This window comes from Oncorhynchus mykiss, chromosome 10 (assembly GCF_057628025.1).
Source record: "Oncorhynchus mykiss isolate SJ-2025 chromosome 10, ASM5762802v1, whole genome shotgun sequence".
NCBI lineage: Eukaryota > Metazoa > Chordata > Actinopteri > Salmoniformes > Salmonidae > Oncorhynchus > Oncorhynchus mykiss.
Window position 1 is genome coordinate 58,558,612 of NC_143031.1, and position 25,156 is coordinate 58,583,767.

At 42.3% G+C, this 25,156-nt stretch overlaps 1 protein-coding gene across 9 annotated transcripts in view; it reads right to left on the minus strand.

The window, feature by feature from the left end:
* Nucleotides 1-25,156, minus strand: part of LOC110534344 (SLAM family member 5) — a 78,360-nt gene that overhangs the window by 47,187 nt on the left and 6,017 nt on the right. The window contains exons 1-7 of one of the 9 annotated variants that reach the window (XR_005034183.2): nucleotides 23,343-23,595; nucleotides 22,624-22,717; nucleotides 8,052-8,369; nucleotides 7,685-7,966; nucleotides 7,441-7,558; nucleotides 7,006-7,076; nucleotides 4,536-6,037 (exon numbers count right to left, since the gene is read on the minus strand). Coding sequence is in view for 7 of the 9 variants with exons in the window: in XM_090187195.1 (XP_090043321.1) it covers nucleotides 5,888-6,037; nucleotides 7,006-7,076; nucleotides 7,445-7,558; nucleotides 7,685-7,966; nucleotides 8,052-8,369; nucleotides 22,624-22,717 (1,029 nt within the window). In the remaining 2 variants the exon portion in view is untranslated. Of the gene's footprint in view, nucleotides 1-4,535; nucleotides 6,038-7,005; nucleotides 7,077-7,440; nucleotides 7,559-7,684; nucleotides 7,967-8,051; nucleotides 8,370-22,623; nucleotides 22,718-23,342; nucleotides 23,596-25,156 lie in introns of those variants that run through there. The other 8 variants (XM_036933431.2, XR_016483836.1, XM_090187195.1 and 5 more) reach the window with 8 other exon arrangements.

The following is a 25,156-nucleotide window of genomic DNA, read 5'->3' on the forward strand; positions in this document are numbered from 1 at the left end:
ATTTTAGCATGTACGTCTTGGTGGGGCAAACTAACCCACATTTTTTTCAGATGCATGCCAGCAAAGCCACCATACAACACAACACTAAGAAATACATGAATTGCACTATAATGGTTACAAACTGTGCCCACAAGTGGTTAGGGCCTACATAAAGCTGTCTGGCAGCAAAATGGTTCATTCAGACTAATTTAATACTTTTTTTTTATTTTTTAAATCATAGCTGATATGGCTGACTTGCTTAAACGAATGTGGTTTCTACTGATTGAGTTGTGCAAACTATTGCATAAGGGAACGATGAGCAGATAAGAGGTAATCCATCATTTCGATTGAGACATTAATGAGAAAGCTAAAATGGACGTAGTCAATATAACTATTTGTTCAGTACTTTTGAAATGTACAGGGACAGAATTCAGATCATGGGCTGCTCTTACCGTATTCTCCTGGTACACCAAGCTAGAACCGTAGGATCAATAAAGGGGGCATATAAGCAGACGATGAATGCTCTTACAATATTAGATGATGACAGTTCTCTAAAACAGGCTATAAGCTACATGTGCACCATCAAGTCAGAACAGTAGGCTAAATTATGAGGGGTGTGGCACATGGGCTACTAACACCTTACTACACAACATACACTTAGATTACTTTCTTAGTTACACTATACATATCTCCCTGGCATATTACTTACTTGATGCAGCAGCATACAATACATATTTGGACTCACCTTGTGCAGTACTTACTTCAACAGGACACTGGCGCAGTGATCCTTTTCTATGGGCAAATTTTGTCACCAAACTTTGTCATCAAAGTCTGGGGTTCTCTGGATTTATGGTGCTTTCAAGACAACTGGGAACTCTGGGGGGAAAAACAAGGTTGAATCATGATGTCAGTGATCTTCAGGTCGGAGCTCTAGAAAGAGGCCCAAGTTCCCAACTTGGATGACCGTTCAAAACTTTTTTTCCCAGAGTTCCCAGTTGTGTGGATTCTGAGATTTCCTCGTTTCCAGTTGTTTTGAACACAGTAGAAGACATGCTGGATTGACAGCATGGCCAATGTATTCAACATTTCAATGTTCATCCTTTTAAGCTTGGAAAAGAGACCCTTAAACCCAGACTTTGACCACACACCATCTCCACTGAATAGCAGGCTCGTGAATGTTTTGCAACACTTGCAGTCAGCCACTGATTCCTTCCAAGCCACTCATTGCTGAATTTGCGATTTCCAACTTATGTAATGTTTATGGCCAAGGGCCGATGAGCACTGATACATTTTATCTATAATTTCTCTTCAGATGACAAGGATTGAAAAGGATTTGCCAGTAGATTGTTGACTTGATTCAGGATAATGACTGCTTGTCTAGCTTGGTAGCTAAGATTTTGAAAGTGTGATGTTGACATGATCAGTCCAATAGAAGCTATGATAGATATAATGTGATTTGACATAATTTTATATGTGGCCAATGACCTTGAGCCTTCTTGGATTTACTTCTAATGTAAATCTATGGCAGCACTCAAAAGGCTTGAATTTTTTTGCTCTACCCATAGATTTTACAGGGATGTAGTGTCCTCATGAGTGACAGAACACTGAGCCAATCATGGCGCAACTAGAGAACATTACTAATCCCCACACTCCGTATTTTCTACTGTCTGCCCCACTACCACAGAAAGCACTCAGCAAGGTGGAAATATCTGCATTTTGGAGCTGCCTTACTCAAGAAAGCAAAAAAGAGACCACGATTGTATGTAGCTTTATTTTTTTAAATAACATATATAAATATATACATCAATATAAATATATATTTATACAGGTATATATCGGTCAAAAGTTTGGACACACCTACTCATTCAAGGGTTTTTCTTTATTTTTACTATTTTCTCCAGAGATGTTCGATTGGGTTCAAGTCCGGGCTCTGGCTGGGCCACTCAAGGACATTCAGAGACTTGTCCTGAAGCCACTCCTGCGTTATGTTGGCTGTGTGCTTATGGTCGTTGTCCTGTTGGAAGGTGAACCTTCGCCCCAGTTTGATGTCCTGAGTGCTCTGGATCAGGTTTGTATCAAGGATCTCTCTGCACTTTGCTCTGATCATCGTTGCCTCAATTCAGTCTAGTCTCGCATGTACCTGCCGCTGAAAAACATCCCCACAGCATGATGCTGCCACCTCCATGCTTCACCATAGGGATGTGCCAGCTTTCCTCCAGACGTGATGCTTGGCTTCAGGCCATACAGTTCAATCTTGGTTTTATCAGACCAGAGAGTCTTGTTTCTCACTCCAAGCGGGCTGTCTTGTGCCTTTTACAGAGAAACAACAACATTTTTGTTTGCTATATTTATAGATAAAATTGTAAATTTTTGGGGGTTTGTTTCTCTGTAATAATACCAGCTACCTATCAATTTTAAGTTGGCTTCTTGCCATATATTTTACATGATATATGGCTCAGTGGTAGATTATAGCCCGTGTGTGTGTGAGAGTGAGAGTGAGAGAGAGAACTGGATATACAGTGGGGCAAAAAAGTATTTAGTCAGCCACCAATTGTGCAAGTTCTCCCACTTAAAAAGTTGAGAGAGGCCTGTAATTTTTATCATAGGTACACTTCAACTATGACAGACAAAATTAGAAAAAAAATCCAGAAAATGGTAGGATTTTTAATGAATTTATTTGCAAATTATGGTGGAAAATAAGTATTTGGTCAAAAACAAAAGTTTATCGCAATACTTTGTTATATACCCTTTGTTGGCAATGAGAGGTCAAACGTTTTCTGTAAGTCTTCACAAGGTTTTCACACACTGTTGCTGGTATTTTGGCCCATTCCTCCATGCAGATCTCCCCTAGAGCAGTGATGTTTTTGGGCTGTTGCTGGGCAACACGGACTTTCAACTCCCTCCAAAGATATTCTATGGGGTTGAGATCTTTCTGAATTTGCAGGACCCCTACTGGTTTTAGGCCTTGAGTAAGGTAGAACAAATGTTTCAGTGTCACATCCTCTGTGAAGACATAGGCTTAATGTATGCGGCAGGTGGGCTCAATTAGGCATTAGATTACTCAGGTCACTGGTTTAATAATCTGGTTATTGACTCATAGGCCCAACAGCATATTATTGGGCTTGTACAGGAGCAACTTTTCAGTATTAGTTCTACAGGTGAATAGAAGCGAAGTCATGCACACCCTACCAACAATATATTTGTCATCCAATAGCGAACTGTTTACATTTGTCTGAATATGTGACTGTCTCTGCTTGTGATCACTCGTTTCCTTTCCCATCAGTCTGTTACAACGTGTGGTCTGCCTTTTTTTCTGTCACGTCAGTGGCTTGACCACACTGACAAGCAGCCCCACAGTCTTCAGGCCTATGTGGTGAAATACATTTCCACTGCAATGAATACTTTTCACTGCAGCGAACAGAATAGTTCTCAGTAATGCTAAAGGTCTACTCCTGACTCTTATTCTTACAGTTGACAGATCAATGTATACCTGATAGGGGTGTTTGGATTTCTAAAAATGAAAGTGAAATTGCACTGGGAAAGGAAGGCTATTTTGCTTGGGTGGGTAGGTCTAGGAGTGTAACTACAGACTTTCCACATTGTTTTCACATTCTCTAAGCAAATTAACTATGCAAATTGATGTGACGATGAACATTGTGGTGATAGCCTCCTTAGTGTTGCATGTTCTTCAGCAAAAGGAAGCTAGCCTCCAGAGTACATACTTCAGGCACTTGATAATAAAGGACGCATATGGTATAAGCCTAAATATCATTATGTATCCCACCCACACATCCCAAAGTCCTGTTAATTTAGAATAAACATACTTCTCAGCACAGCCATAGGGATTAGAGGATAGATAACACACAGACAGCGATTTGAGAAAAAAAGTTGCAACATTTGAGGGTGGTTTCTACAGCCGGCAATTGTAACAGTAAAACTGACAATTGAAACAAAGCATTGGCTATGACAACTTGTAATGAATTAAAATTGTAAAACTGCAGTTACAGTATTTGTAATATAATGGTTATTTTGAATGCAGAAATTGCAGTATAACTGCAAAATCACCAGAGTTAGGACATAACCACTACACCAGGGGTTAGGCAACCATGACCCTGGAGTGCAGCAGGCTATTCACGTTTTTGATTTAACACCTGTCCTTCCAGGTCGGTTATCACGGCTTAGGTTAAGACCCAGATGCAGATAAGCATGCATGACTTGTTGCACCACCAAATAATGCAGCCATTTTCAAAGTTGTCTTCTCTCCTGGCTGAAGCCATTACTTTTTATAGTTTGTTTACATAAGGAAAGGCACATTTACAACTTTGACATATTGAATTGAAAACAGTCATAATGCATAACCACGAGAAGTAGGGGTGCTAAGAGTGCTGCAGCAACCATAGACACATTTGAAAAAAATCCCCAAATTATATTAGTCCTGTGTGAACTAGGGCCTTGTTACTCCTGCATGAGTGGTCAGAAATAGTCCTCAGCACCTTCCTCAACATGCTATACAGCACATCTGCCTCACGTTCAAAGAAATAAGTAGTACTGCTAGGTTTCACTGTCAAATGTAACAAACTACATTTTTTAATCAAATGTACAAATGATACATTTGTGACAATATTTAAAATATAGAATTACATTTATTTTCCAGAGCGACATACAGTAAGTGAATTCATCTTAAGACGGCTAGCTGAGACAACTAAATATCAGTCAATTATACAGGATATGAACATTACATTCCAGCTAAATTATGGATATACAGTGCATTTGGAAAGTATTCAGACCCCTTGACTTTTTCCACATTTTGTTATGTTACAGCCTTAAATCTACAGACAATAGCCCATAATGACAAAGCGTAAACATTATTTATAGGTACCTTAATTGCATAAGTATTCAGGCCCTCTGCTATGAGACTTGAAATTGAGCTCAGGTGCATCCTGTTTTCATTGATCATCCTTTAGATGTTGCTACAACTTGATTGGAGTCCACCTGTGGTAAATTCATTTGATTGGACATGATTTGGAAAGGCACACACCTGTCTTTATATGGTCCCATAGTTGACATTGCATGTCAAAGCAAAAACCAAGCCATGAGGTCGACGCAATTGTCCATAGAGCTCCTAGACAGGATTGTCGGGGCACAGATTTGGGGAAGGGTGCAGCATTGAAGGTCCCCAAGAACACAGTGGCCTCCATCATTCTTAAATGGAAAAAGTTTGGAACCACCAAGACTCTTCCTAGAGCTGGCCACCCCTCAATACAACCTAAATGTTGAAAGGAAAACATGCATCTATGGACCGTTTTGTTTCTAAAGCAGCCTAACAGCCATTGCTTCTAAGGAGCAGGTGGCTTTATCTCAAACGCCTGCTCTTTTTAAATTATGTACACAGCTGCTATCCACTGGCAAGCTAAACAATGATCAGCTATAAAAAAGATACAGGGGAGGCACCTACATTTAAACAACAGAAGAGATAGTACTGAAAGGAAGCTTTGGCACAGCAGTAGCATAGCAAACACACTAATGAATTGTATTAAAAGATATGTTCCATTTGTTTTAACTTATACAATAAAATTTGATTTGATTTGGGACAAAAGGCATTTAAAAAGACGGATTATCCTGATCATGCTAACAACTCAATGCATAGTTATTGAATTCGTCAGTATCAGTGGATGTAACCGAGGCCCCTATTTGACAGAAGGTCTGTGAGAATGACCTACAAAGGAAGCCTGAAATTATAATATCAGCACAACAGTTCCAGGGGATTTTTCTCCCATAACAACTGTGCCTCTAAAAGGTTGACAGCATGAATATTGTTTTACTTTCATTTTGTTTCAACGTACTCTTTTATGCTCTACAGAATGTGAGTTATCATTTTGGCCTCCCATTGACTTCCTGTTTTTCTCCTTCATGCTGTGTCAACATCCTCGCTGGCAGCCATGCGATGTAACAGGAGTATATCATAAACTGATGTCAGGTTAGGGTTGTCTCTACGCGACTCCAATTCTGGTATATCTGTTCTGTGTGACTCCAATTCCGGTATATCTGTTCGCTCCTCCTAGGCAGGGAGAAGGAAGTAGGGGAGGGAAGGACATAGAGGGACAGGGGAAGAAGGGGCAGAGAGAGGAGAGATAAAAGGGGTGGGAAAACAACAAAAATAAAAGAGGATTTTATGCTTCTTTATTATAAACTTTGTGCCAGAGGAAGGAAACAGGACAAGCCTGACGATCTCTTGTCTACTCTCATTGTTCTGCAGTAGGGAACTCAACAGTCAACACAACACATCTAGAACCTTTCCTAAAACTAGTGGGAGGAACCACAAAGCCTAACTTTAAAAGTCCACAGACTTTGCAAATACTGTAAAAGACACAGGTGATCAAAGGAATTACTAATCAAATCAAATGTTAATTGTCACATGTACTGAATACGACAGGTGTAGTAGACCTTACAGTGAAATGCTTACTTACTGTACAAGCCCTTAACCAACAATGCAGTTAATTATTTTTTATTTTTTTTACTTTAAGAAAAAAAAGTAAGTTGCAAATAATTAAAGAGCAGCAGTAAAATAACAATAGTGGGGCTATATGCAGGGGGTACCGGTACAGAGTCAATGTGCGGGGGCACCGGTAAGTCGAGGATTGAGGTAGTATGTGTATATATAGGTAGTTAAAGTGACTATGCATAGATAAACAGAGAGTAGTAGCAGCGTAAAAGGGGGGTGGGGGGTGTTAATGCAAATAGTCTGGGTCGCCATTTGATTAGCTGTTCAGAAGTCTCATGGCTTGGGGGTAGAAGCTGTTAAGAAGTCTTTTGGACCTAGAACTGGCATTCCAGTATGTGCTGTGTGGCTTCTCATTGTGCAACCAAACCATATCATAACGACATCAGGCTGGGTATCAAACTCAGGTGGTCTGTGCAACTCAAGACCACATTAACCCACTGACACAGAGATAAAGCCTACAGTTGGTGACATGAGGGCTGATAAAGCTGCTGTATTGTCAATCAGCCTGTAGGTTTTTTACTAACCTGGTTATCTGTTCGTTTTTTAGGAATTATCGTTGCATACTCAATGTCAACTTGCACTCTTTCAGATGAATCTATGAAGACAGATAAAGGAAAGTAAATATGGGCCGAAGGTGAGGTGCGACTAACTGGCAGAAGCATGCGACTAACTGACAGACAGACAAACGCCCACCCCCCTGGACAGGTTCTGTAAACACTCAGGACTTTTGTTACTATGAGTATGGATCTCTGTGGTTGCAGTCATTTTGGTGTCAGATAAGCCAAGCTATTAAAGTAATCATTGTCAGAGAGTGTGTGTGCCTTCTGCTTTTTCAACAGTTAGAGAAGTTGTCTGGGATAATGACACTGTCTGACCAAGCAGAGGAAGTGTAGAAGATTACACTTTATTTTACATGCATTTCACACCTTTTCCAAAACACTACCCTTGATTGTAAATACCTGCCTTGTGAGTGTTCATTTCCCCTCTTCCTTAGATATATTGCAAGTCCAACCAGCCCAGAGGCAACCAAAACGCAGATTACAGCAATAACCATACCCAGAGTCATCCCATCACTGTCTGAAATAAAACAAGGAACTTATTTTCCTTATTTTCCTAAGTATGTTTTGAATGAGCTCAAATACACTTCAGTTTGACTTGGTAATTGCTATTTTCTGGATGGTTTCCATTCAAAATGTCTCTTACCTGCATCATTAGGATGACCATCTTCACTGCAACATTTTGGGACAAGAACTGTCTCATTGCTGACAGGGTTGGAAGCCACACAGCTGTAGGTGGAGTTGTAGTTCTTTCCCTCTACCTCCAAACGGAGAGAGAGATCAGTGATGAGATCAGGACTGCTGGTCTGGTTTAGTATTTCCTCTCCCCTGTACAAGGTCAAGGTCACCTCTTTTTCATTGTCCACAGAACACACCACACTACAGGAGCTGCTGTCACACTCTGTCACCTGAGGTTTGGAAACAACATCTGGAAGAAAAAATATGAATAAATTGAAATTGCAACCTATATTAAATGTTTTTGTAATATATAACACAGATACAAAAACACTTACTGTATACAGTGAGCTCAAATTTTGTTGTTTTTTTCTCTTCGTCTGTATTCTCCACAGTATAAACCCCAGCATCGTCAATCTGAAGGTCTGACAGAGTGAAGTATCTTGTAACATTGTTCAAGCGGAGGCGGTTTTCAAATCTCTTCTCAAGGGTGATGTTGCCTTCTTTACCAGGGTACACATTTGCAATACTGTCAAGGTCTCCATAAAGTAAATTGCCCGACTTGATCACACTCTCTTGAAAAGAGAAAGACTGTCCCACGATACCTTTCACCTGCTGAGTCTCAGACTGGACTGTTTGCTGGGAAGCACAGAGAACTGTGGAAAGAGAGACTCAAAATTAACACAATGACTGCAATAAATCTCACAATACCTGGATGAGTGTTTAACATGTCAGTAACTGCATCCATATGATATTGTGATCTGATGTCAGACTGCACTGAAGATGACATGAAATTAGTTCATGTTTTCTGCACGTCTGCAATGTAGTCGACTGGAATTACACTAGTGACTTGAGTATCCCAGTCCTTCTTAGTTATTTACAGGCCTAATGTGATGGTTGGGGTCAAGAAATGATTGTTAGGATTCGCAGTTGAATATTTTGTCAGAAATTAAGTTCACGTGGAAATGCATTCTGAGTGAGGAAAGTTCTTCCCCAATTGATTGTTTTTCCCCCCCAAATAAAAGTCAAGGATATCACCGAAAAATCACATGACTTTAGAGAGATATTTCATTACCATCGATATCCGTAAATAAATAGACGTGGAGGAGGCCGTAGGAGGGCAACAACCCAGCAGCAGGACCGCTACCTCCGCCTTTGTGCAAGGAGGAGCAGGAGGAGCACTGCCAGGACCCTGCAAAATTACCTCCAGCAGGCCACAAATGTGCATGTGTCTGCTCAAATGGTCAGAAACAGACTCCATGAGGGTGGTATGAGGGCCCGACGTCCACAGGTGGGGGTTGTGCTTACATTCCAACACCGTGCAGGAGGTTTGGCATTTGCCAGAGAACACCAAGATTGGCAAATTCGCCACTGGTGCCCTGTGCTCTTCACAGATGAAAGCAGGTTCACACTGAGCACGTGACAGACGTGACAGAGTCTGGAGACGCCGTTGAGAATGTTCTGCTGCCTGCAACATCCTCCAGCATGACCGGTTTGGCGGTGGGTCAGTCATGGTGTGGGGTGGCATTTATTTGGGGGGCCGCACAGCCCTCCATGTGCTCGCCAGAGGTAGCCTGACTGCCATTAGGTACCGAGATGAGATCCTCAGACCCCTTGTGAGACCATATGCTGGTGCGGTTGGCCCTGGGTTCCTCCTAATGCAAGACAATGCTAGACCTCATGTGGCTGGAGTGTGTCAGCAGTTCCTGCAAGAGGAAGGCATTGATGCTATGGACTGGCCTGCCCGTTCCCCAGACCTGAATCCAATTGAGCACATCTGGGACATCATGTCTCGCTCCATCCACCAACGCCACGTTGCACCACAGACTGTCCAGGAGTTGGCGGATGATTTAGTCCAGGTCTGGGAGGAGATCCCTCAGGAGACCATCCGCCACCTCATCAGGAGCATGCCCATGCGTTGTAGGGAGGTCATACAGGCACGTGGAGGCCACACACACACTACTGAGCCTCATTTTGACTTGTTTTAAGGACATTACATCCAAAGTTGGATCAGCCTGTAGTGTAGTTTTCCACTTTAATTTTGAGTGTCACTCCAAACCCAGACCTCCATGGGTCGATCAATTTGATTTCCATTGATCATTTTTGTGTGATTTTGTCAGCACATTCAATTATGTAAAGAAAAAAAGTATTTAATAAGAATATATCATTCAGATCTAGGATGTGTTATTTTAGTGTTCCCTTTATTTTTTTGAGCAGTGTATTTCAGATCATCAGATCATTTCAAAACATCAGTTCTGAGTTACTGAGTTATTGTTCCAAGTTCCAAGAGCAGCTGGTAAAATGATGAGCTCCTAATATCTAGTGTTAGATATCATATTTCAAATTATTTTGAGGAATAGTACATTTGAGAAAAACAAGTGAGTGAAAGATAAAGGACTAAGAATACAACATCAGAAGACAACTTTTATCCAGATAACTCAACTGGATAGCTAACAAGCTAACAGTTGCATACACGTTTCTATGGAGTTGCTAAGAGTTTCTAGCTACTGGCTACCTGCTGTTAGCTTAAAAACCTAGCTAGCTAACAAATAAAAAAAGGACAATCAATAAGGACAGGACGAAGGACAGGAAAACTAGTACCTAAACTTACACAAGCAAGAGAGAACTATTCAGACAGAAAACAATCGAGGTAGGCTTTGCTTACATTCAAAAACATCTAGCTACATCTAGCCAAGTGCAAACCAGCGAGGTCTTATAGGCAGAAACGCAAACATGATGTACCAGTGATGAGAACCATTCAACACTGGTCCGACCAAACGGAAGCCACGCTTCAAGATCGTTTTGATCACGCTGACTGGAATATGTTCCGGTTAGCCTCAGAGAACAACATCGACCTATAAGCTGACTGAATGAGTGCGTTTATAAAGAAGTGCATTGGAGATGTCATACCCACTGTGACTATTAAAACCTACCCTAACCAGAAACCGTGGATGGATTCATTCAAAACTAAAAGCGCGATCCACCGCATATAACCAAGGAAAGAGGTCTGGGAATATGACTTAATATAAATAGTGTTGTTATTCCCTCCGCAAGGCAATCAAACAAGAGAAATGCTGGTACAGGGAGAAGGTGGAGTCGCAATTCAACGGCTCAGACACGAGACGTATGTGGCAGGGTCTACAGGAAATCACAGACTGCAAAAAGAAAAACCAGCCACGTCATGGACACCGACTTCACGCTTCCAGACAAACTAAACACCTTCTTTGCAAGCTTTGAGGATAATACAGTGCCACTATCATGGCCCGCTAAACAAGGACTGCTCCCCCATCTCCTTCTCCTTGCCTGACGTAAGTAAAACTTTTAAACGTGTAAACCCTTGCAAGGCTGCTGGCCCAGACGGCATCCCTAGCCGCGTCCTCAGAGCATGCACAGACCAGCTGGCTGGTGTGTTTATGAACATATTCAATCGCTCCCTATCCCAGTCTGTTGTTCCAACATGCTTCAAGATGGCTATCATTGTTCCTGTACCCAAGAAGGCAAAGGTAACTGAACTAAATGACTACTGCCCCGTAGCACTCACTTCTGTCATCATGAAGTGCTAAGAGAGACTAGTCGAGGATCATATCACCACCTTACCGGCCACCCAGGACCCACTTCAGTTTGCATACCGCCCCAACAAATCAAATCGTATTAGTCACATGCGCAGAATACGACAGTGAAATGCTTACTTACGAGCCCCTAACCAACAATACAGTTTAAAAAAATAAGGATAAGAATAAGGGATAAATGTAACAAGTAATTAAAGAGCAGCAGTAAAATAACAATAGTGAGACTATATACGGGGGGGGGGGGGGGGGTACCGATACAGAGTCATTGTGCGGAAAAACCGGTTAGTTGAGGTAGTATGTACATGTAGGTAGAGTTATTAAAGTGACTATGGATTGATGACAACAACAGAGAGTAGCAGTGGTGTAAAGGTGGGGAGGCAATGCAAATATTAGTTCAGGAGTCTTATGGCTTGGGGTTAGAAGCTGTTTAGAAGCCTCTTGGACCTAGACCTGATGCTCCGTTACCGCTTGCCATGTGGTAGCAGAGTGAACAGTCTACGACTAGGGTTGCTGGAGTCTTTGATAATTCTTAGGGCATTCCTCTGACACTGCCTGGTATAGAGGTCCTGGATGGCAGGAAGCTTGGCCCCAGTGATGTACTGGGCCGTTCGCACTACCCTCTGTAGTGCCTTGCAGTCGGAGGCAGAGCAGTTGCCATACCAGGCAGTGATGCAGCCAATCAGGATGCTCTCAATGGTGCAGCTGTAGAACCTATTGAGGATCTGAGGACCCATGCCAAATATTTTCAGTCTCCTGAATGGGAATAGGTTTTTTCGTGCCCTCTTCACGACTGCCTTGCTGTGCTTTGACCATGTTAGTTTGTTGGGGATGTGGACACCAAGGAACTTGAAGCTCTCAACCTACTCCACTGCAGCACTTGGGCACAGGAAGTATAGTGGTCTGCTTAAAACATGTTGGTATTACAGACTCGGACAGGTTGAAAATGTCAGTGAAGACACTTGCCAGTTGGTCAGCGCATGCTCGCAGTACACGTCCTGGTAATCTGTCTGGCCCTGAGGCCTTGTGAATGTTAACATGTTTAAAGGTCTTATTCACATCGGCTGCGGAGAGCATTTTCACACAGTCTTCCGGAACAGCTGGTGCTCTGATGCATGTTTCAGTGCTATTTGCCTCGAAGCGAGCATAGAAGTAGTTTATCTCGTCTGGTAGGCTCGTGTCACTGGACAGCTCTCGGCTGTGCTTCCCTTTGTCGTCTGTAAGAGTTTGCAAGCCCTGCCACGCCCATCCGACGAGCGTCAGAGCCGGTGTAGTACAATTCGATCTTAGTCATGTTTTGATGATTTGCCTGTTTGATGGTTTGTCGAAGGGCATAGCAGGATTTCTTATAAGCTTCCGGGTTAGAGTCCCGCTCCAGGTCCACAGACGACGCAATCGCCATCACACTGCACACTTCCCTATCCCATCTGGACAAAAGGAATACCTATGTAGGAATTCTGTTCATTGACTACAGCTCAGAATTTGACACCAAAGTGCCCTCCAAGCTCATTACCAAGCTGGATGCCCTGGATCTCAGCCCCGCCCTGTGCAATTGGGTCCTTGGCATTCTGACGGGCCACCACCAGGTGGTGAAGGTAGGAAACAACATCTCCACTTCGCTGACCCCCAACTCTGGGGCCCCGCAAGGGTGAGTGCTCAGCCCCCCCTGTACTCTCTGTTCACCCACGACTGCGTGGCCATGCACGCCTCCAACTCAATCATGAGGTTTGCAGATGTTATAACAGTAGTGAGCTTGATTACCATCAACTACGAGCCAGCCCTCAGGGAGGATGTGAGGGCACTTGGAGTGTGGTGCCAGGAAAACAACCTCTCACTCAACATCAACAAAACAAAGGAGATGATCGTGGACTTTAGGAAACAGCAGAGGGAGAACCCCCTTATCCACATTGAAGGGACAGCAGTGGAGAAGGTGTAAAGTTATAAGTTCCTCAGCGTACACATCACAGACAAACTGAAATGTTCCACTCACACAGACAGTGTGGGGAAGAAGGCGCAACAGCCTCCTCAGGAGGCTGAAGAAATTTGGCTTGTCACCAAAACCCTGACAAACTTTTAAAGATGCACAATCGAGAGCATCCTGTCAGGCTATATCACAGCCTGGTACTGCACTGGCCTCAACTGCAAGGCTCTCCAGAGAGTGGTGCGGTCTGCACAACGCATCACCGGGGGCAATCTACCTGCCCTCCATGACACCTAAAAGATCATCAAGAACATCAACCAACTGAGCCACGGCCTGTTCACCCCGTTACCATCCACAAGGCGAGGTCAGTACAGGTGCATCAAAGATGGGACCGAGGACTGAAAAAACGCTTCTATCTCAAGGCCATCAGACTGCTAAACAGCAATCACTAACTCAGAATCTTCTGCATACATTGAAACCAAGTTACTGGCCACTTTAATAAATTGATCACTAGTCACTTTATACAATGCCACTCTAAATAATACCACTTTACATTTTCTTACATGACTCAAATCAAATGTTTATACTGCATTTTATACCATCTATTGCACCTTGCCTACGCAGCTCTGCCATTGCTCATCCATATACTTACAGTATATGTACATATTCTCATTCACCCCTTTAGATTTGTGTGTATTAGTTAGTGGTTGGGGAGTTGTAAGATTACTTATTAGATATTGCTGCACTGTCGGAACTAGAAGCACAAGCATTTCGCTACACTCGCAATTACCATCTGCTAACTATGTGTATGTGTGACAAATACAATTTGATTTGAATACTAGGTTAAGGATTAAGGGTTAAGGTTAGAGTTAAGGTTAGACTTAGGAGTTAGGTTAAAGGGTTAAGGTTAGGGTTAACTAAAAGGGTTGAGGTTAGGGTTAGGGGAAGGTTTAGCTAGCATGCTAGTGTTTGAAAACTAGCTAAAAAGTAGCAAGTAGTTGAAATGTTGCTAATTAGATAAGATGCTAAATTTGTCCGTGATGAGATTGAACTTTTGAACATTGAATTGGAGAATTATAAGAGCTCTGGGGGCCCATGCGCCTGTCATCGATGTTTATTTAATTTTATAAATAATTTTGACAGTAACCTTCCAAAATGTCATTCATAAACTGTTTTAATTTCCATAGTACTGCTTCTGATGTGGCGGACTCACTAAACACAAATGCTTAGTTTGTAAAGATGTTGGAGTGTGCCTCTGGCTATCCGTCAATAAAAAAAACTAAATGGTGCCGTCTTGTTAGCTTAAAATCATGATAATTTTTAAAAATTGTACCTTTTGTTTCACTAGGCAAGTCAATTTAACCACGACTCCATTTTGTTGATCCCTGCCTACAGACAGAAACTAAAACAAGAAGCACCAGCGCTGAGGTCTGTTCAACGCTGGTCCGACCAATCTGATTCCACACTCCAAGACTGCTTCCATCACGTGGACTGGGATATGTTTCGTATTGTGTCAGACAACAACATTGATGAATACGCGGATTCGGTGAGGGAGTTCATTAGAACGTGCGTTGAATATGTCGTTCCCATAGCAACGATTAAAACATTCCCAAACCAGAAACCGTGGATTGATGGCAGCATTCGCGTAAAACTGAAAGCGCGAACCACTGCTTTTAATCAGGGCAAGGTGACCGGAAACATGACCGAATACAAACAGTGTAACTATTCCCTCCGCAAGGCAATCAAACAAGCTAAGCGTCAGTATAGAGACAAAGTAGAATCTCAACTCAACGGCTCAGACACAAGAGGTATGTGGCAGGGTCTACAGTCAATCACGGATTACAAAAAGAAAACCAGCCCCGTCACGGACCAGGATGTCTTGCTCCCAGGCAGACTAAATAACTTTTTTGCCCGCTTTGAGGACAATACAGTGCTACTGACAAGGCCCGCAACTAAAACATGCGGACTCTCCTTCACTGCAGCCGACGTGAGGAAAACATTTAAACGTGTCAACCCTCGCAAGGCTGCAGGCCCAGACGGCATCCCCAGCCGCACCCTCAGAGCATGCACAGACCAGCTGGCTGGTGTGTTTACGGACATATTCAATCAATCCCTATCCCAGTCTGATGTTCCCACATGCTTCAAGAGGGCCACCATTGTTCCTGTTCCCAAGAAAGCTAAGGTAACTGAGCTAAATGACTACTGCCCCGTAGCACTCACTTCCGTCATCATGAAGTGCTTTGAGAGACTAGTCAAGGACCATATCACCTCCACCCTACCTGACACCCTAGACCCACTCCAATTTGCTTACCGCCCAAATAGGTCCACAGACGATGCAATCTCAACCACACTGCACACTGCCCTAACCCATCTGGACAAGAGGAATACCTATGTGAGAATGCTGTTCATCGACTACAGCTCGGCATTTAACACCATAGTGCCCTCCAAGCTCGTCAGCAAGCTCGAGACCCTGGGTCCCGACCCCGCCCTGTGCAACTGGGTACTGGACATCCTGACGGGCCGCCCCCAGGTGGTGAGGGTAGGCAACAACATCTCCTCCCCGCTGATCCTCAACACTGGGGCCCCACAAGGGTGCGTTCTGAGCCCTCTCCTGTACTCCCTGTTCACCCACGACTGCGTGGCCACGCACGCCTCCAACTCAATCATCAAGTTTGCGGACGACACAACAGTGGTAGGCTTGATTACCAACAACGACGAGACGGCCTACAGGGAGGAGGTGAGGGCCCTCGGAGTGTGGTGTCAGGAAAATAACCTCACACTCAACGTCAACAAAACTAAGGAGATGATTGTGGACTTCAGGAAACATCAGAGGGAACACCCCCCTCCCTATCCACATCGATGGAACAGTAGTGGAGAGGGTAGTAAGTTTTAAGTTCCTCGGCGTACACATTACAGACAAACTGAATTGGTCCACCCACACAGACAGCATCGTGAAGAAGGCGCAGCAGCGCCTCTTCAACCTCAGGAGGCTGAAGAAATTCGGCTTGTCACCAAAAGCACTCACAAACCTCTACAGATGCACAATCGAGAGCATCCTGTCGGGCTGTATCACCGCCTGGTACGGCAACTGCTCCGCCCACAACCGTAAGGCTCTCCAGAGGGTAGTGAAGTCTGCACAACGCATCACCGGGGGCAAACTACCTGCCCTCCAGGACACCTACAGCACCTGATGTCACAGGAAGGCCATAAAGATCATCAAGGACAACAACCAACCGAGCCACTGCTCACCCCGCTATCATCCAAAAGGCGAGGTCAGTACAGGTGCATCAAAGCTGGGACCGAGAGACTGAAAAACAGCTTCTATCTCAAGGCCATCAGACTGTTAAACAGCCACCACTAACATTGAGTGGCTGCTGCCAACACACTGACTCAACTCCAGCCACTTTAATAATGGGAATTGATGGGAAATGATGTAAAATATATCACTAGCCACTTTAAACAATGCTACCTAATATAATGTTTACATACCCTACATTATTCATCTCATATGTATACGTATATATTGTACTCTATATCATCTACTGCATCTTTATGTAATACATGTATCACTAGCCACTTTAACTATGCCACTGTTTACATACTCATCTCATATGTATATACTGCACTCAATACCATCTACTGTATCTTGCCTATGCCGCTCTGTACCATCACTCATTCATATATCTTTATGTACATATTATTTATCCCCTTACACTTGTGTCTATAAGGTAGTAGTTTTGGAATTGTTAGCTAGATTACTTGTTGGTTATTACTGCATTGTCGGAACTAGAAGCAAAAGCATTTCGCTACACTCGCATTAACATCTGCTAACCATGTGTATGTGACAAATACAATTTGATTTGATTTGAGATGCCCTCAATCTCACACAAATCATCAAGGAACCCACCAGGTACAACGGCACCCTCATAGATATTATCCTGACCAACTAGCCCTCCAAATACACCTCTGCTGTTTTCAACCAGGATCTCAGCGATCACTGCCTCATTGCTTGCATCCGCATCAAACGACCACCCTTAATCACTGTCAAACGCTCCCTAAAACACTTCTGCGAGCAGGCCTTTCTAATCGACCTGGCCCGGGTATCCTGGAAGGATATTGACCTCATCCCGTCAGTCGAGGATGCCTGGTCCTTCTTTAAAAGTAATTTCCTCACCATTTTAAATAAGCATGCACCTTTCAAAAAATGTAGAACTAAGAACAGATATAGCCCTTGGTTCACTCCAAACCTGACTGCCCTTGAACAGCACAAAAACATCCTGTGGCGGACTGCAATAGCATCGAATAGTCCCCGCGATATGCAACTGTTCAGTGATGTCAGGAACCAATACTCGCAGTCTGTCAGGAAAGGAAAGGCTAGCTTTTTCAAACAGAAATTTGAATCCTGTAGCTCTAACTAAAAAACTTTTGGGACACCGTAAAGACCTTGGAGAACAAGAGCACCTCCTCCCAGCTGCCCACTGCACTGATAATCGAAAATGTCAATAAGCATTTCTCTACGGCTGGCCATGCTTTCCTCCTGGCTACCCCAACCACGGCCAACAGCCCGCCCCTCCCTGCAGCTACTTGCCTGAGCCTCCCCAGCACCTTCACCCAAATCCAGATGTTCTGAAAGAGCTGCAAAACCTGGACCCGTACAAATCAGCTGGGCTAGACAACCTGGACACTCTCTAAAATGATCTACCGCCGTTGTTGCAACACCTATTACCAGTCTGTTCAACCTCTTTTTCGTATCGTCCGAGATCCCTAAAGATTGGAAAGCTGCCGCAGTCATCCCCCTCTTCAAAAGGGGTGACTCTCTAGACCCAAATTGTTATAGACCTATATCCATCCTGCCCTGCCTCTCTAAAGTCTTCGAAAGCCAAGTTAATAAACAGATCACTGACCATTTTGAATCCCACCGTACCTTCTCCGCTGTGGAATCCGGTTTCCGAGCTGGTCACAGGTGCACCTCAGCCACGCTCAAGGTACTAAACGATATCATAACCGCCATCGATAAAAGACAGTACTGTGCAGCCGTCTTCATCGACCTGTCCAAGGCTTTCGACTATGTCAATCAACGTATTCTTATCGGCAGACAATAGCTTTGGTTTCTCAAATGACTGCCTTGCCTGGTTCACCAACTACATTGCAGAGTTCAGTGTGTCAAATCGGAGGGCCTGTTCTCCGGATCTCTGACAGTCTCTATGGGCGTACCACAGGTTTCAATTCCCAGGCTGACTCTTTTCTCTGTATATATCAATGATGTCGCTCTTGCTGCGGGTGATTCCCTGATCCACCTCTACGCAGACGACACCATTCTGTATACATCTGACCCTTCTTTGGACACTGTGTTAACTTACCTCCATACAAGCTTCAATGCCATACAATACTCCTTGCGTGGCCTCCAACTGCTCTTAAACACTAGTAAAACCAAATGCATGCTTTTCAACCGTTCTCTGCCCGCACCCACCCGCCCGACTAGCATCACTACCCTGGACGGTTCTGACCTAGAATATGTGGACAACTACAAATACCTAGGCGTCTGGCTAGACTGTAAACTCTCCTTCCAAACTCCTTTTAAACATCCAAAATCAAATCCAAAATCAAATCTAGAGTCGGCTTTCTATTTCGCAACAGTCTCATTCACTCACGCCGCCAAACTTACCTAGTACCTAGTAAAACTTGAGTATCCTATCGATCCTCGACTTCGACGATGTCATCTACAAAATAACTTCCAACAATATGACAGTGCCATTCTATCACAGTGCCATCCGTTTTGTTACCAAAGCCCCTTATACCACCCACCACTGCAACCTGTCAGCTGGCCCTCGCAACATATTCGTTGCCAGGATCACTGGCTCCAGGTCATCATAGTCTATGCTAGGTAAAGCTCTGCTTTATCTCAGCTCACTGGTCACGATAACAACACCCACCCGTAGCACGTGCTCCAGCAGGTATATCTCACTGGTCATCCCCGAAGCCAACACCTCCTTAGTCTGCCTTTCCTTCTAGTTCTCTGCTGCTGGTGACTGGAACAAATTGCAAAAATCACTGAAGCTGGAGACTTACATTTCCCTCACTAACTTTAAACATCAGCTATCTGAGCAGCTAACCAATCACTGCAGCTGTACATAGTCCATCTGTAAATAGCCCACCCAATCTACCTACCTCATCCACATATTGTTTTTTACTTTTCTGCCCACCAGTATCTCTATTTGCACATCATCATCTGCTCATCTATCACTTGTGTTAATTTGTTAAATTGTGAATAACTTCGCTACTATGGCCTATTTATTGCCTACCTCACACCATTTGCACACACTGTATATAGACGTTATTTTTTTCCTATTGTGTTATTGACTGTACGCTTGTTTATTCCATGTGTAACTGTGTTTGTGTCGCACTGCTTTCCTTTATCTTGGCCAGGTCACAGTTGTAAATGAGAACTTGTTCTCAACTAGCGTATCTGGTTGAATAAGGGTGAAATAAATAAAGAACAAATGGTTATTTACAATGACGACCTACACCGGCCAAAACTGGACACGCTGGGCCAATTATACACCACCCTATGTGACTCCCAATCACGGTCAGTTGTGATACAGGCTGGAATCAAACTACTCTAGTGTCAGTGCCTTACACTGCTTCGCCACTCGGGAGCCCATATTTATTATTTTGATACTTTTTACTTTTGATGCGCAAGTATATTTAAAACCAAATACTTTTGACTTATATTGCGTGACTTTCACTTTTGTAATTTTCTATTAAGTAACTTTACTTTTATTCAAGTATGATATTGGGTACTTTTCCCACCACAGTGAGTATGCTCCACTCATTGTACTGTCACCATGTTCACCGATATCCCCTTATACTTTCAATCAGTTTAGTTTTTGCTTTTTCAGTCACATTCCCGAAGCCCAAGAAACAAACACTTAGCTTCCTAGCAGTAGGGATGACCAGGAATGTTCTCTTGACAAGTACGTGAATTGGAAAATGTTCCTGTCCTGCTAAGCATTCAAGATGTAATGAGCACTTTTGGGTGTCAAGGAAAATGTAGAGTAAGTAAAAAAAAAAAAATGTAGGAATGTAGTGAAGTAAAAGTTATCAAAGTACAGTAAAGATACCCCAAAAACAACTAACTACCCATCCAGGATCCGGGAGAATTGTCATCAACTACACTAATTAGCATAACGCAACGGACAAAAAATCTTACTAGAAAATATTCATATTCATGAAATCACAAGTGAAATATAGTGAAACACAGCTTAGCCTTTTGTTAATCACCCTGTCATCTCAGATTTTGAAAGTATGCTTTACAGCCAAAGCAAGACAAGCATTTGTGTAAGTTTATCGATAGCCTAGCATAGCATTATGTCCAGCTAGCAGCAGGAAGCTTGGTCACGAAAATCAGAAAAGCAATCAAATTAAATAGTTTACCTTCGATGAGCTTCGGATGTTTTCACTCACGAGACTCCCAGTTAGACAGCAAATGTTCCTTTTGTTCCATAAAGATCATTTTTTATAGCTGAAATACCTCCGTTTCTTGTCCACGTTTTGTTGAGAAATCCACCGGAAATTGCGATCATAACAACGCCGAAAAAAAACCCTCCAAATTAGATCCATAATATCGACAGAAACATGGCAAACGTTTTTATAGTCAATCCTCAAGGTGTTTTTCAAATATCTATTCGATAATATATCAACCAGGACAATTGGCTTTTCAGTAGGAGCGAGAGGAACAATGGCCGCCTTTGTCTATTACGCACAAATCACTGAGAGCCACCACCTGACCACTGACGCAATGTTGTTCATGCTAATTTTTCAAAATAAAATCCTGTAACTGTCTAGTGGCTGTAGACACATTAGGGACGCCATAGAAAAAGGAATCTGGTTTATATCCCTTTCAATGGGCAATAGGGATGCATAGGAACACAGGGGTTTCAAAATAAGAGTCACTTCCTGATTGGATTTCTCTCAGGCTTTCGCCTGCAATATCAGTTCTGTCATACTCAGACAATATTTTTACAGTTTTGGAAACATTAAAGTGTTCTACCCTAAGCTGTCAATTATATGCATCTTCTAGCATCTGGTCCTGAGAAATAGCCTGTTTACTTTGGGAATGTTATTTTTCCAAAAATGAAAATAGCACCCCCTAGCCTTAAGAGGTTATTAAGTAGTACTTTAAAATATTTTTTTACTTTGAGCTACTACTTACTCAGGTGTTCAAAAGCACATATCAGACCAAAAGCCTAATGCTTCATTTACTTAAAATACTGCGGTGGGTCACTATAGTACATACACAGCACTGGGTTATTGTAACCCAACACTGTTGAATGACCCAACACATTGGGTTACTTGATTTACCCCCAAAAGTAAATTATTTTGACCCAGCAGTGGGTTAAGTCTTACCTTTTTGCTCTACCTTTTTTTTTTTTTTTACAGAAGGTGTTAATTTACAAAAACTTCCAAAAATAAATATGTGTTACAACACGTCATTCTTAAAATGACATATGGCCAATCACAACAAATTGTAGACAATACAAAATGTTTAAGATATACATTTTAGCTACAAAATGAAGTCATGCAAAATATAAAACAAATAAAGAACACAAATAAACTTTAGAAGCACAACCATACTTTTAAAAATCACAGCGGCCCTACCAATTAAAGCTGAGTAATGGGGCTGAAGAAAAGTAAACACTTTACACTACTCCCCCCAACCCCTACAGTTCATGTTCAAGTGAAATTTGTAAAACAAAGTCTCCGGCTTCAGAGCTTGCTCATTCATGATGAATTCCAGGGAGTAGAGGTGATTGTCCCCAGAGTCAGAACAAAAGGTTAGGTATCTTGTTCTTGGCAGAGATATTCAGCCATATTGGTTCCAGCATGGGAATTTTAAAATAGGATTATAAAACATTGAACAATAATCAAGACACTCATCACACTCTTGCACAAGCCTGTGTGAAGGATGCTTATCTGCGCTTCAATTAAATTTGACACACATAAAAGTAAAACTACTCAAGTAAAAGTCCAAAGTTGCTCATTTAAAATGTTCCCAGAGTAAAAGTATTTTAGTTAATGTTGACAATTAGCTAATGTTGCTACGGTTACACATCTTCTTACAGATCTTCCATGCATTACATTGAAAAAGAGGAAATGTAGAGTTTGATCTAGGTTCATTTATTTTAGGAGTTGCAACAAGGCACATCTGTAAAATATACTATTAACATTTGAAAAGAAATTAAACATTAAGACTTTTATCAGTGGGGGAAAGGCTACTGAAATATCTTAATCAAGTATTGTTACTTTACATTTACTCAATTATAAGTACAATTACTGAATGAACTAATTTACAGTAATGAGAATTTATCACCTCTGGTTCACAGTATTACATATGAATTAGTAGTCAATATTCCACATGTATACTTATGCTCAAAATTGATTCAGGCCTCAATGTTTTGGCGGGCAGTATTCTTTCCAACTCGTTACACTGGTGGTGGGATCGTGTCATCTTTAGTATCTGGGGGACAAAGACAAATGATAGCTAACACATTAAGTGGAGTCAAAATTGATAGCCTAAACATGTGAATTGAGACATGTACCTAGCTAGCTATTGGTACCTAAAGTAACAGTATGCATCCAGATTGAGACTACCTAGCCAGTTAACTCAGAAACAATTAGGCAAAAAAAACAACATACAGTAACTTAACCACCATCAAAGCACTAGCTATAAACTTGCCAGCTAGCTCCAATCATGTTACATGAACTCAGAGACAGGGAATAGGTCTAGCTTAGTAAAATTTTTAGCTAACTACCTGACGTGAAACAATGCAGTAGTGCTAAAGTTAGGCTTACAGAAGACATGCGTTCTACAGGCACTGACATAACTAGCCAGCCAAAACGACATTACATTTTTTGCTTCCAGGCACACAGCACAGAACAATTGATTGTTAAATAGTTAGCCAGACAAGTTGGAACATGTTAGCTAAGTAACGTTAGTTAACTAGCTAACTAATGTTTGAGCTAGCATGCATGGGGTTGCCAACATGATCTAATATTGTCAATGACTGAGATATGTCATTTTGTTAGCTAGGTCTATTTAACCTGAATGGATAATAAACAATGTTAGATAGCTTTTTACTCACAGTTTTTGGTCAGCCATAGCACCTTGCCCATTTATCCCTCAAAGTAATTCCACTATGAGCAGGCAGCACTGTCTGCTAGACTTGCTACAGCTGCAACAATCCTCATTCAACAGCTTGCTGGATAACTTTGATTTGGCAGGAGAATTAACCCAGCATTAACAACCCAACCTTTCTCTTTTTAAAGATGTGACGACCCTCCCACTCTGTCTGCCGAATTCTTTCTCTTTGTTCTTGTTTTCCTTATTAGGATGTCGGTGGGCGGAGCCGGGCCGGTCGTTACTGAAATGGGACACACCTGGGCCTGGGTGTGTCCCGGGATAAATACACATTTTCCCCATTCATTAAGGAGACACAGCGTGCAGACACACTACTGGATTTTGTGTTGTGGTGGTTTTTGGTGGTGTTTTTTTGTTGTGTTGTGTTGTGTTGTGTTGTGTTGTGTTGTCCTGTGTTTTTTGGTGTTGTGGCATTTGCTTTGGCACCTTTCAACAACCCTCATTATTACATCTATGCGTGCAACCACTCACTTACACTACTGACTACATACACCAATGTTTATTGTATATAGGTTACTTCAGTTATTAAATATAATTTTGTTATTCCTTATCTCCACATTGTCTCCCTTTTTGTTACATGCTTCGAGCCGGTTCATAACAGAAAACAATGCAGCATTTTTTAGAGTGTAGGTAGTTCTTTATGAGTTTTAGTTTAGAAAACGATCTCTCCATAGAAGCAACAGTTACAGCTTGATTGTCATAGCAACAACAGGGAAATTGGGCAGAAGGTAGTTGTGCTTCAAATACAGCAATTCTGTGAAATCTTTAATTCAGTCCCCCATTCTCCTAATTGCTGTTCTGGAGACAGGTCGTCTGGATACTGGACAGCCAATGAGTTAGCAGATGCAAACAGATCATCTTTACCAGACAACAACAGTTCTTGAGAGTTTGAACAAAAAAAGCTGTTTATGATTTTATTCATCCACGTGAAGCAGAATTTGAGTTGTGGTTGCAATATCAACAGCCCTTTATCTATGGTGTATCTTGGCATGCATCATTCAAGACTAATAATGCACAATTTCACATAATGCACAATTTCTCAGGAAAGACTGTCTGGTGTGGCAGTACTCAGTACAGAAAACAGTCAGTCTCGCAACCTGGACATACAGGCCGTGGTGTAAACATTTGCACATAAAAAAATGTGGAGAACTTCATGACACCAGGGGAGTCTCAAATTGGATTGAATTAGATTTAATTTACCTTGAATATTGAAGCCCATTTGTGTAAGGTATTATCCAGACAATAACCGCTGAGTTCAACAATAAATAGTGGGTGAATTTATCCTCAAGCCGACTACTTTTTTTCCCTAATTTTCCTATTTGATGTTTAAAGTTGATACAAAGTTATTGGCTAAACACGATATATAGCAATAGATAGTACAATGCATAATGAAACAATCCCTGGTAAGTTAGTGTTTTGAGGGTGGACTGACTGTATTATATAGCATTAATATACTGGTTTTACGCTCAACTTTCTATCCAAGCTGGGAGAGATCATGAGGACGGCTCATGTCATACAGGTTCAGGTAGCCCATACAGGACAGCAGTAGGGGTGCATGGGTAAAATCATGGGGAAGTCAAGCCAGGAAAAAAATACATATTACAACTTATGTGTTGGGATAATTGCATTGTTTGCTCTATAACCTGTTAGTTCATATGTCTTGACACCGTGACATGTGACCCGTTTCAAGAAGCTAGGTGTATTTCGCACGTCACTACTTCTTCGATGAGGTTCAACGGTGGTTGGCATCCAATAAAT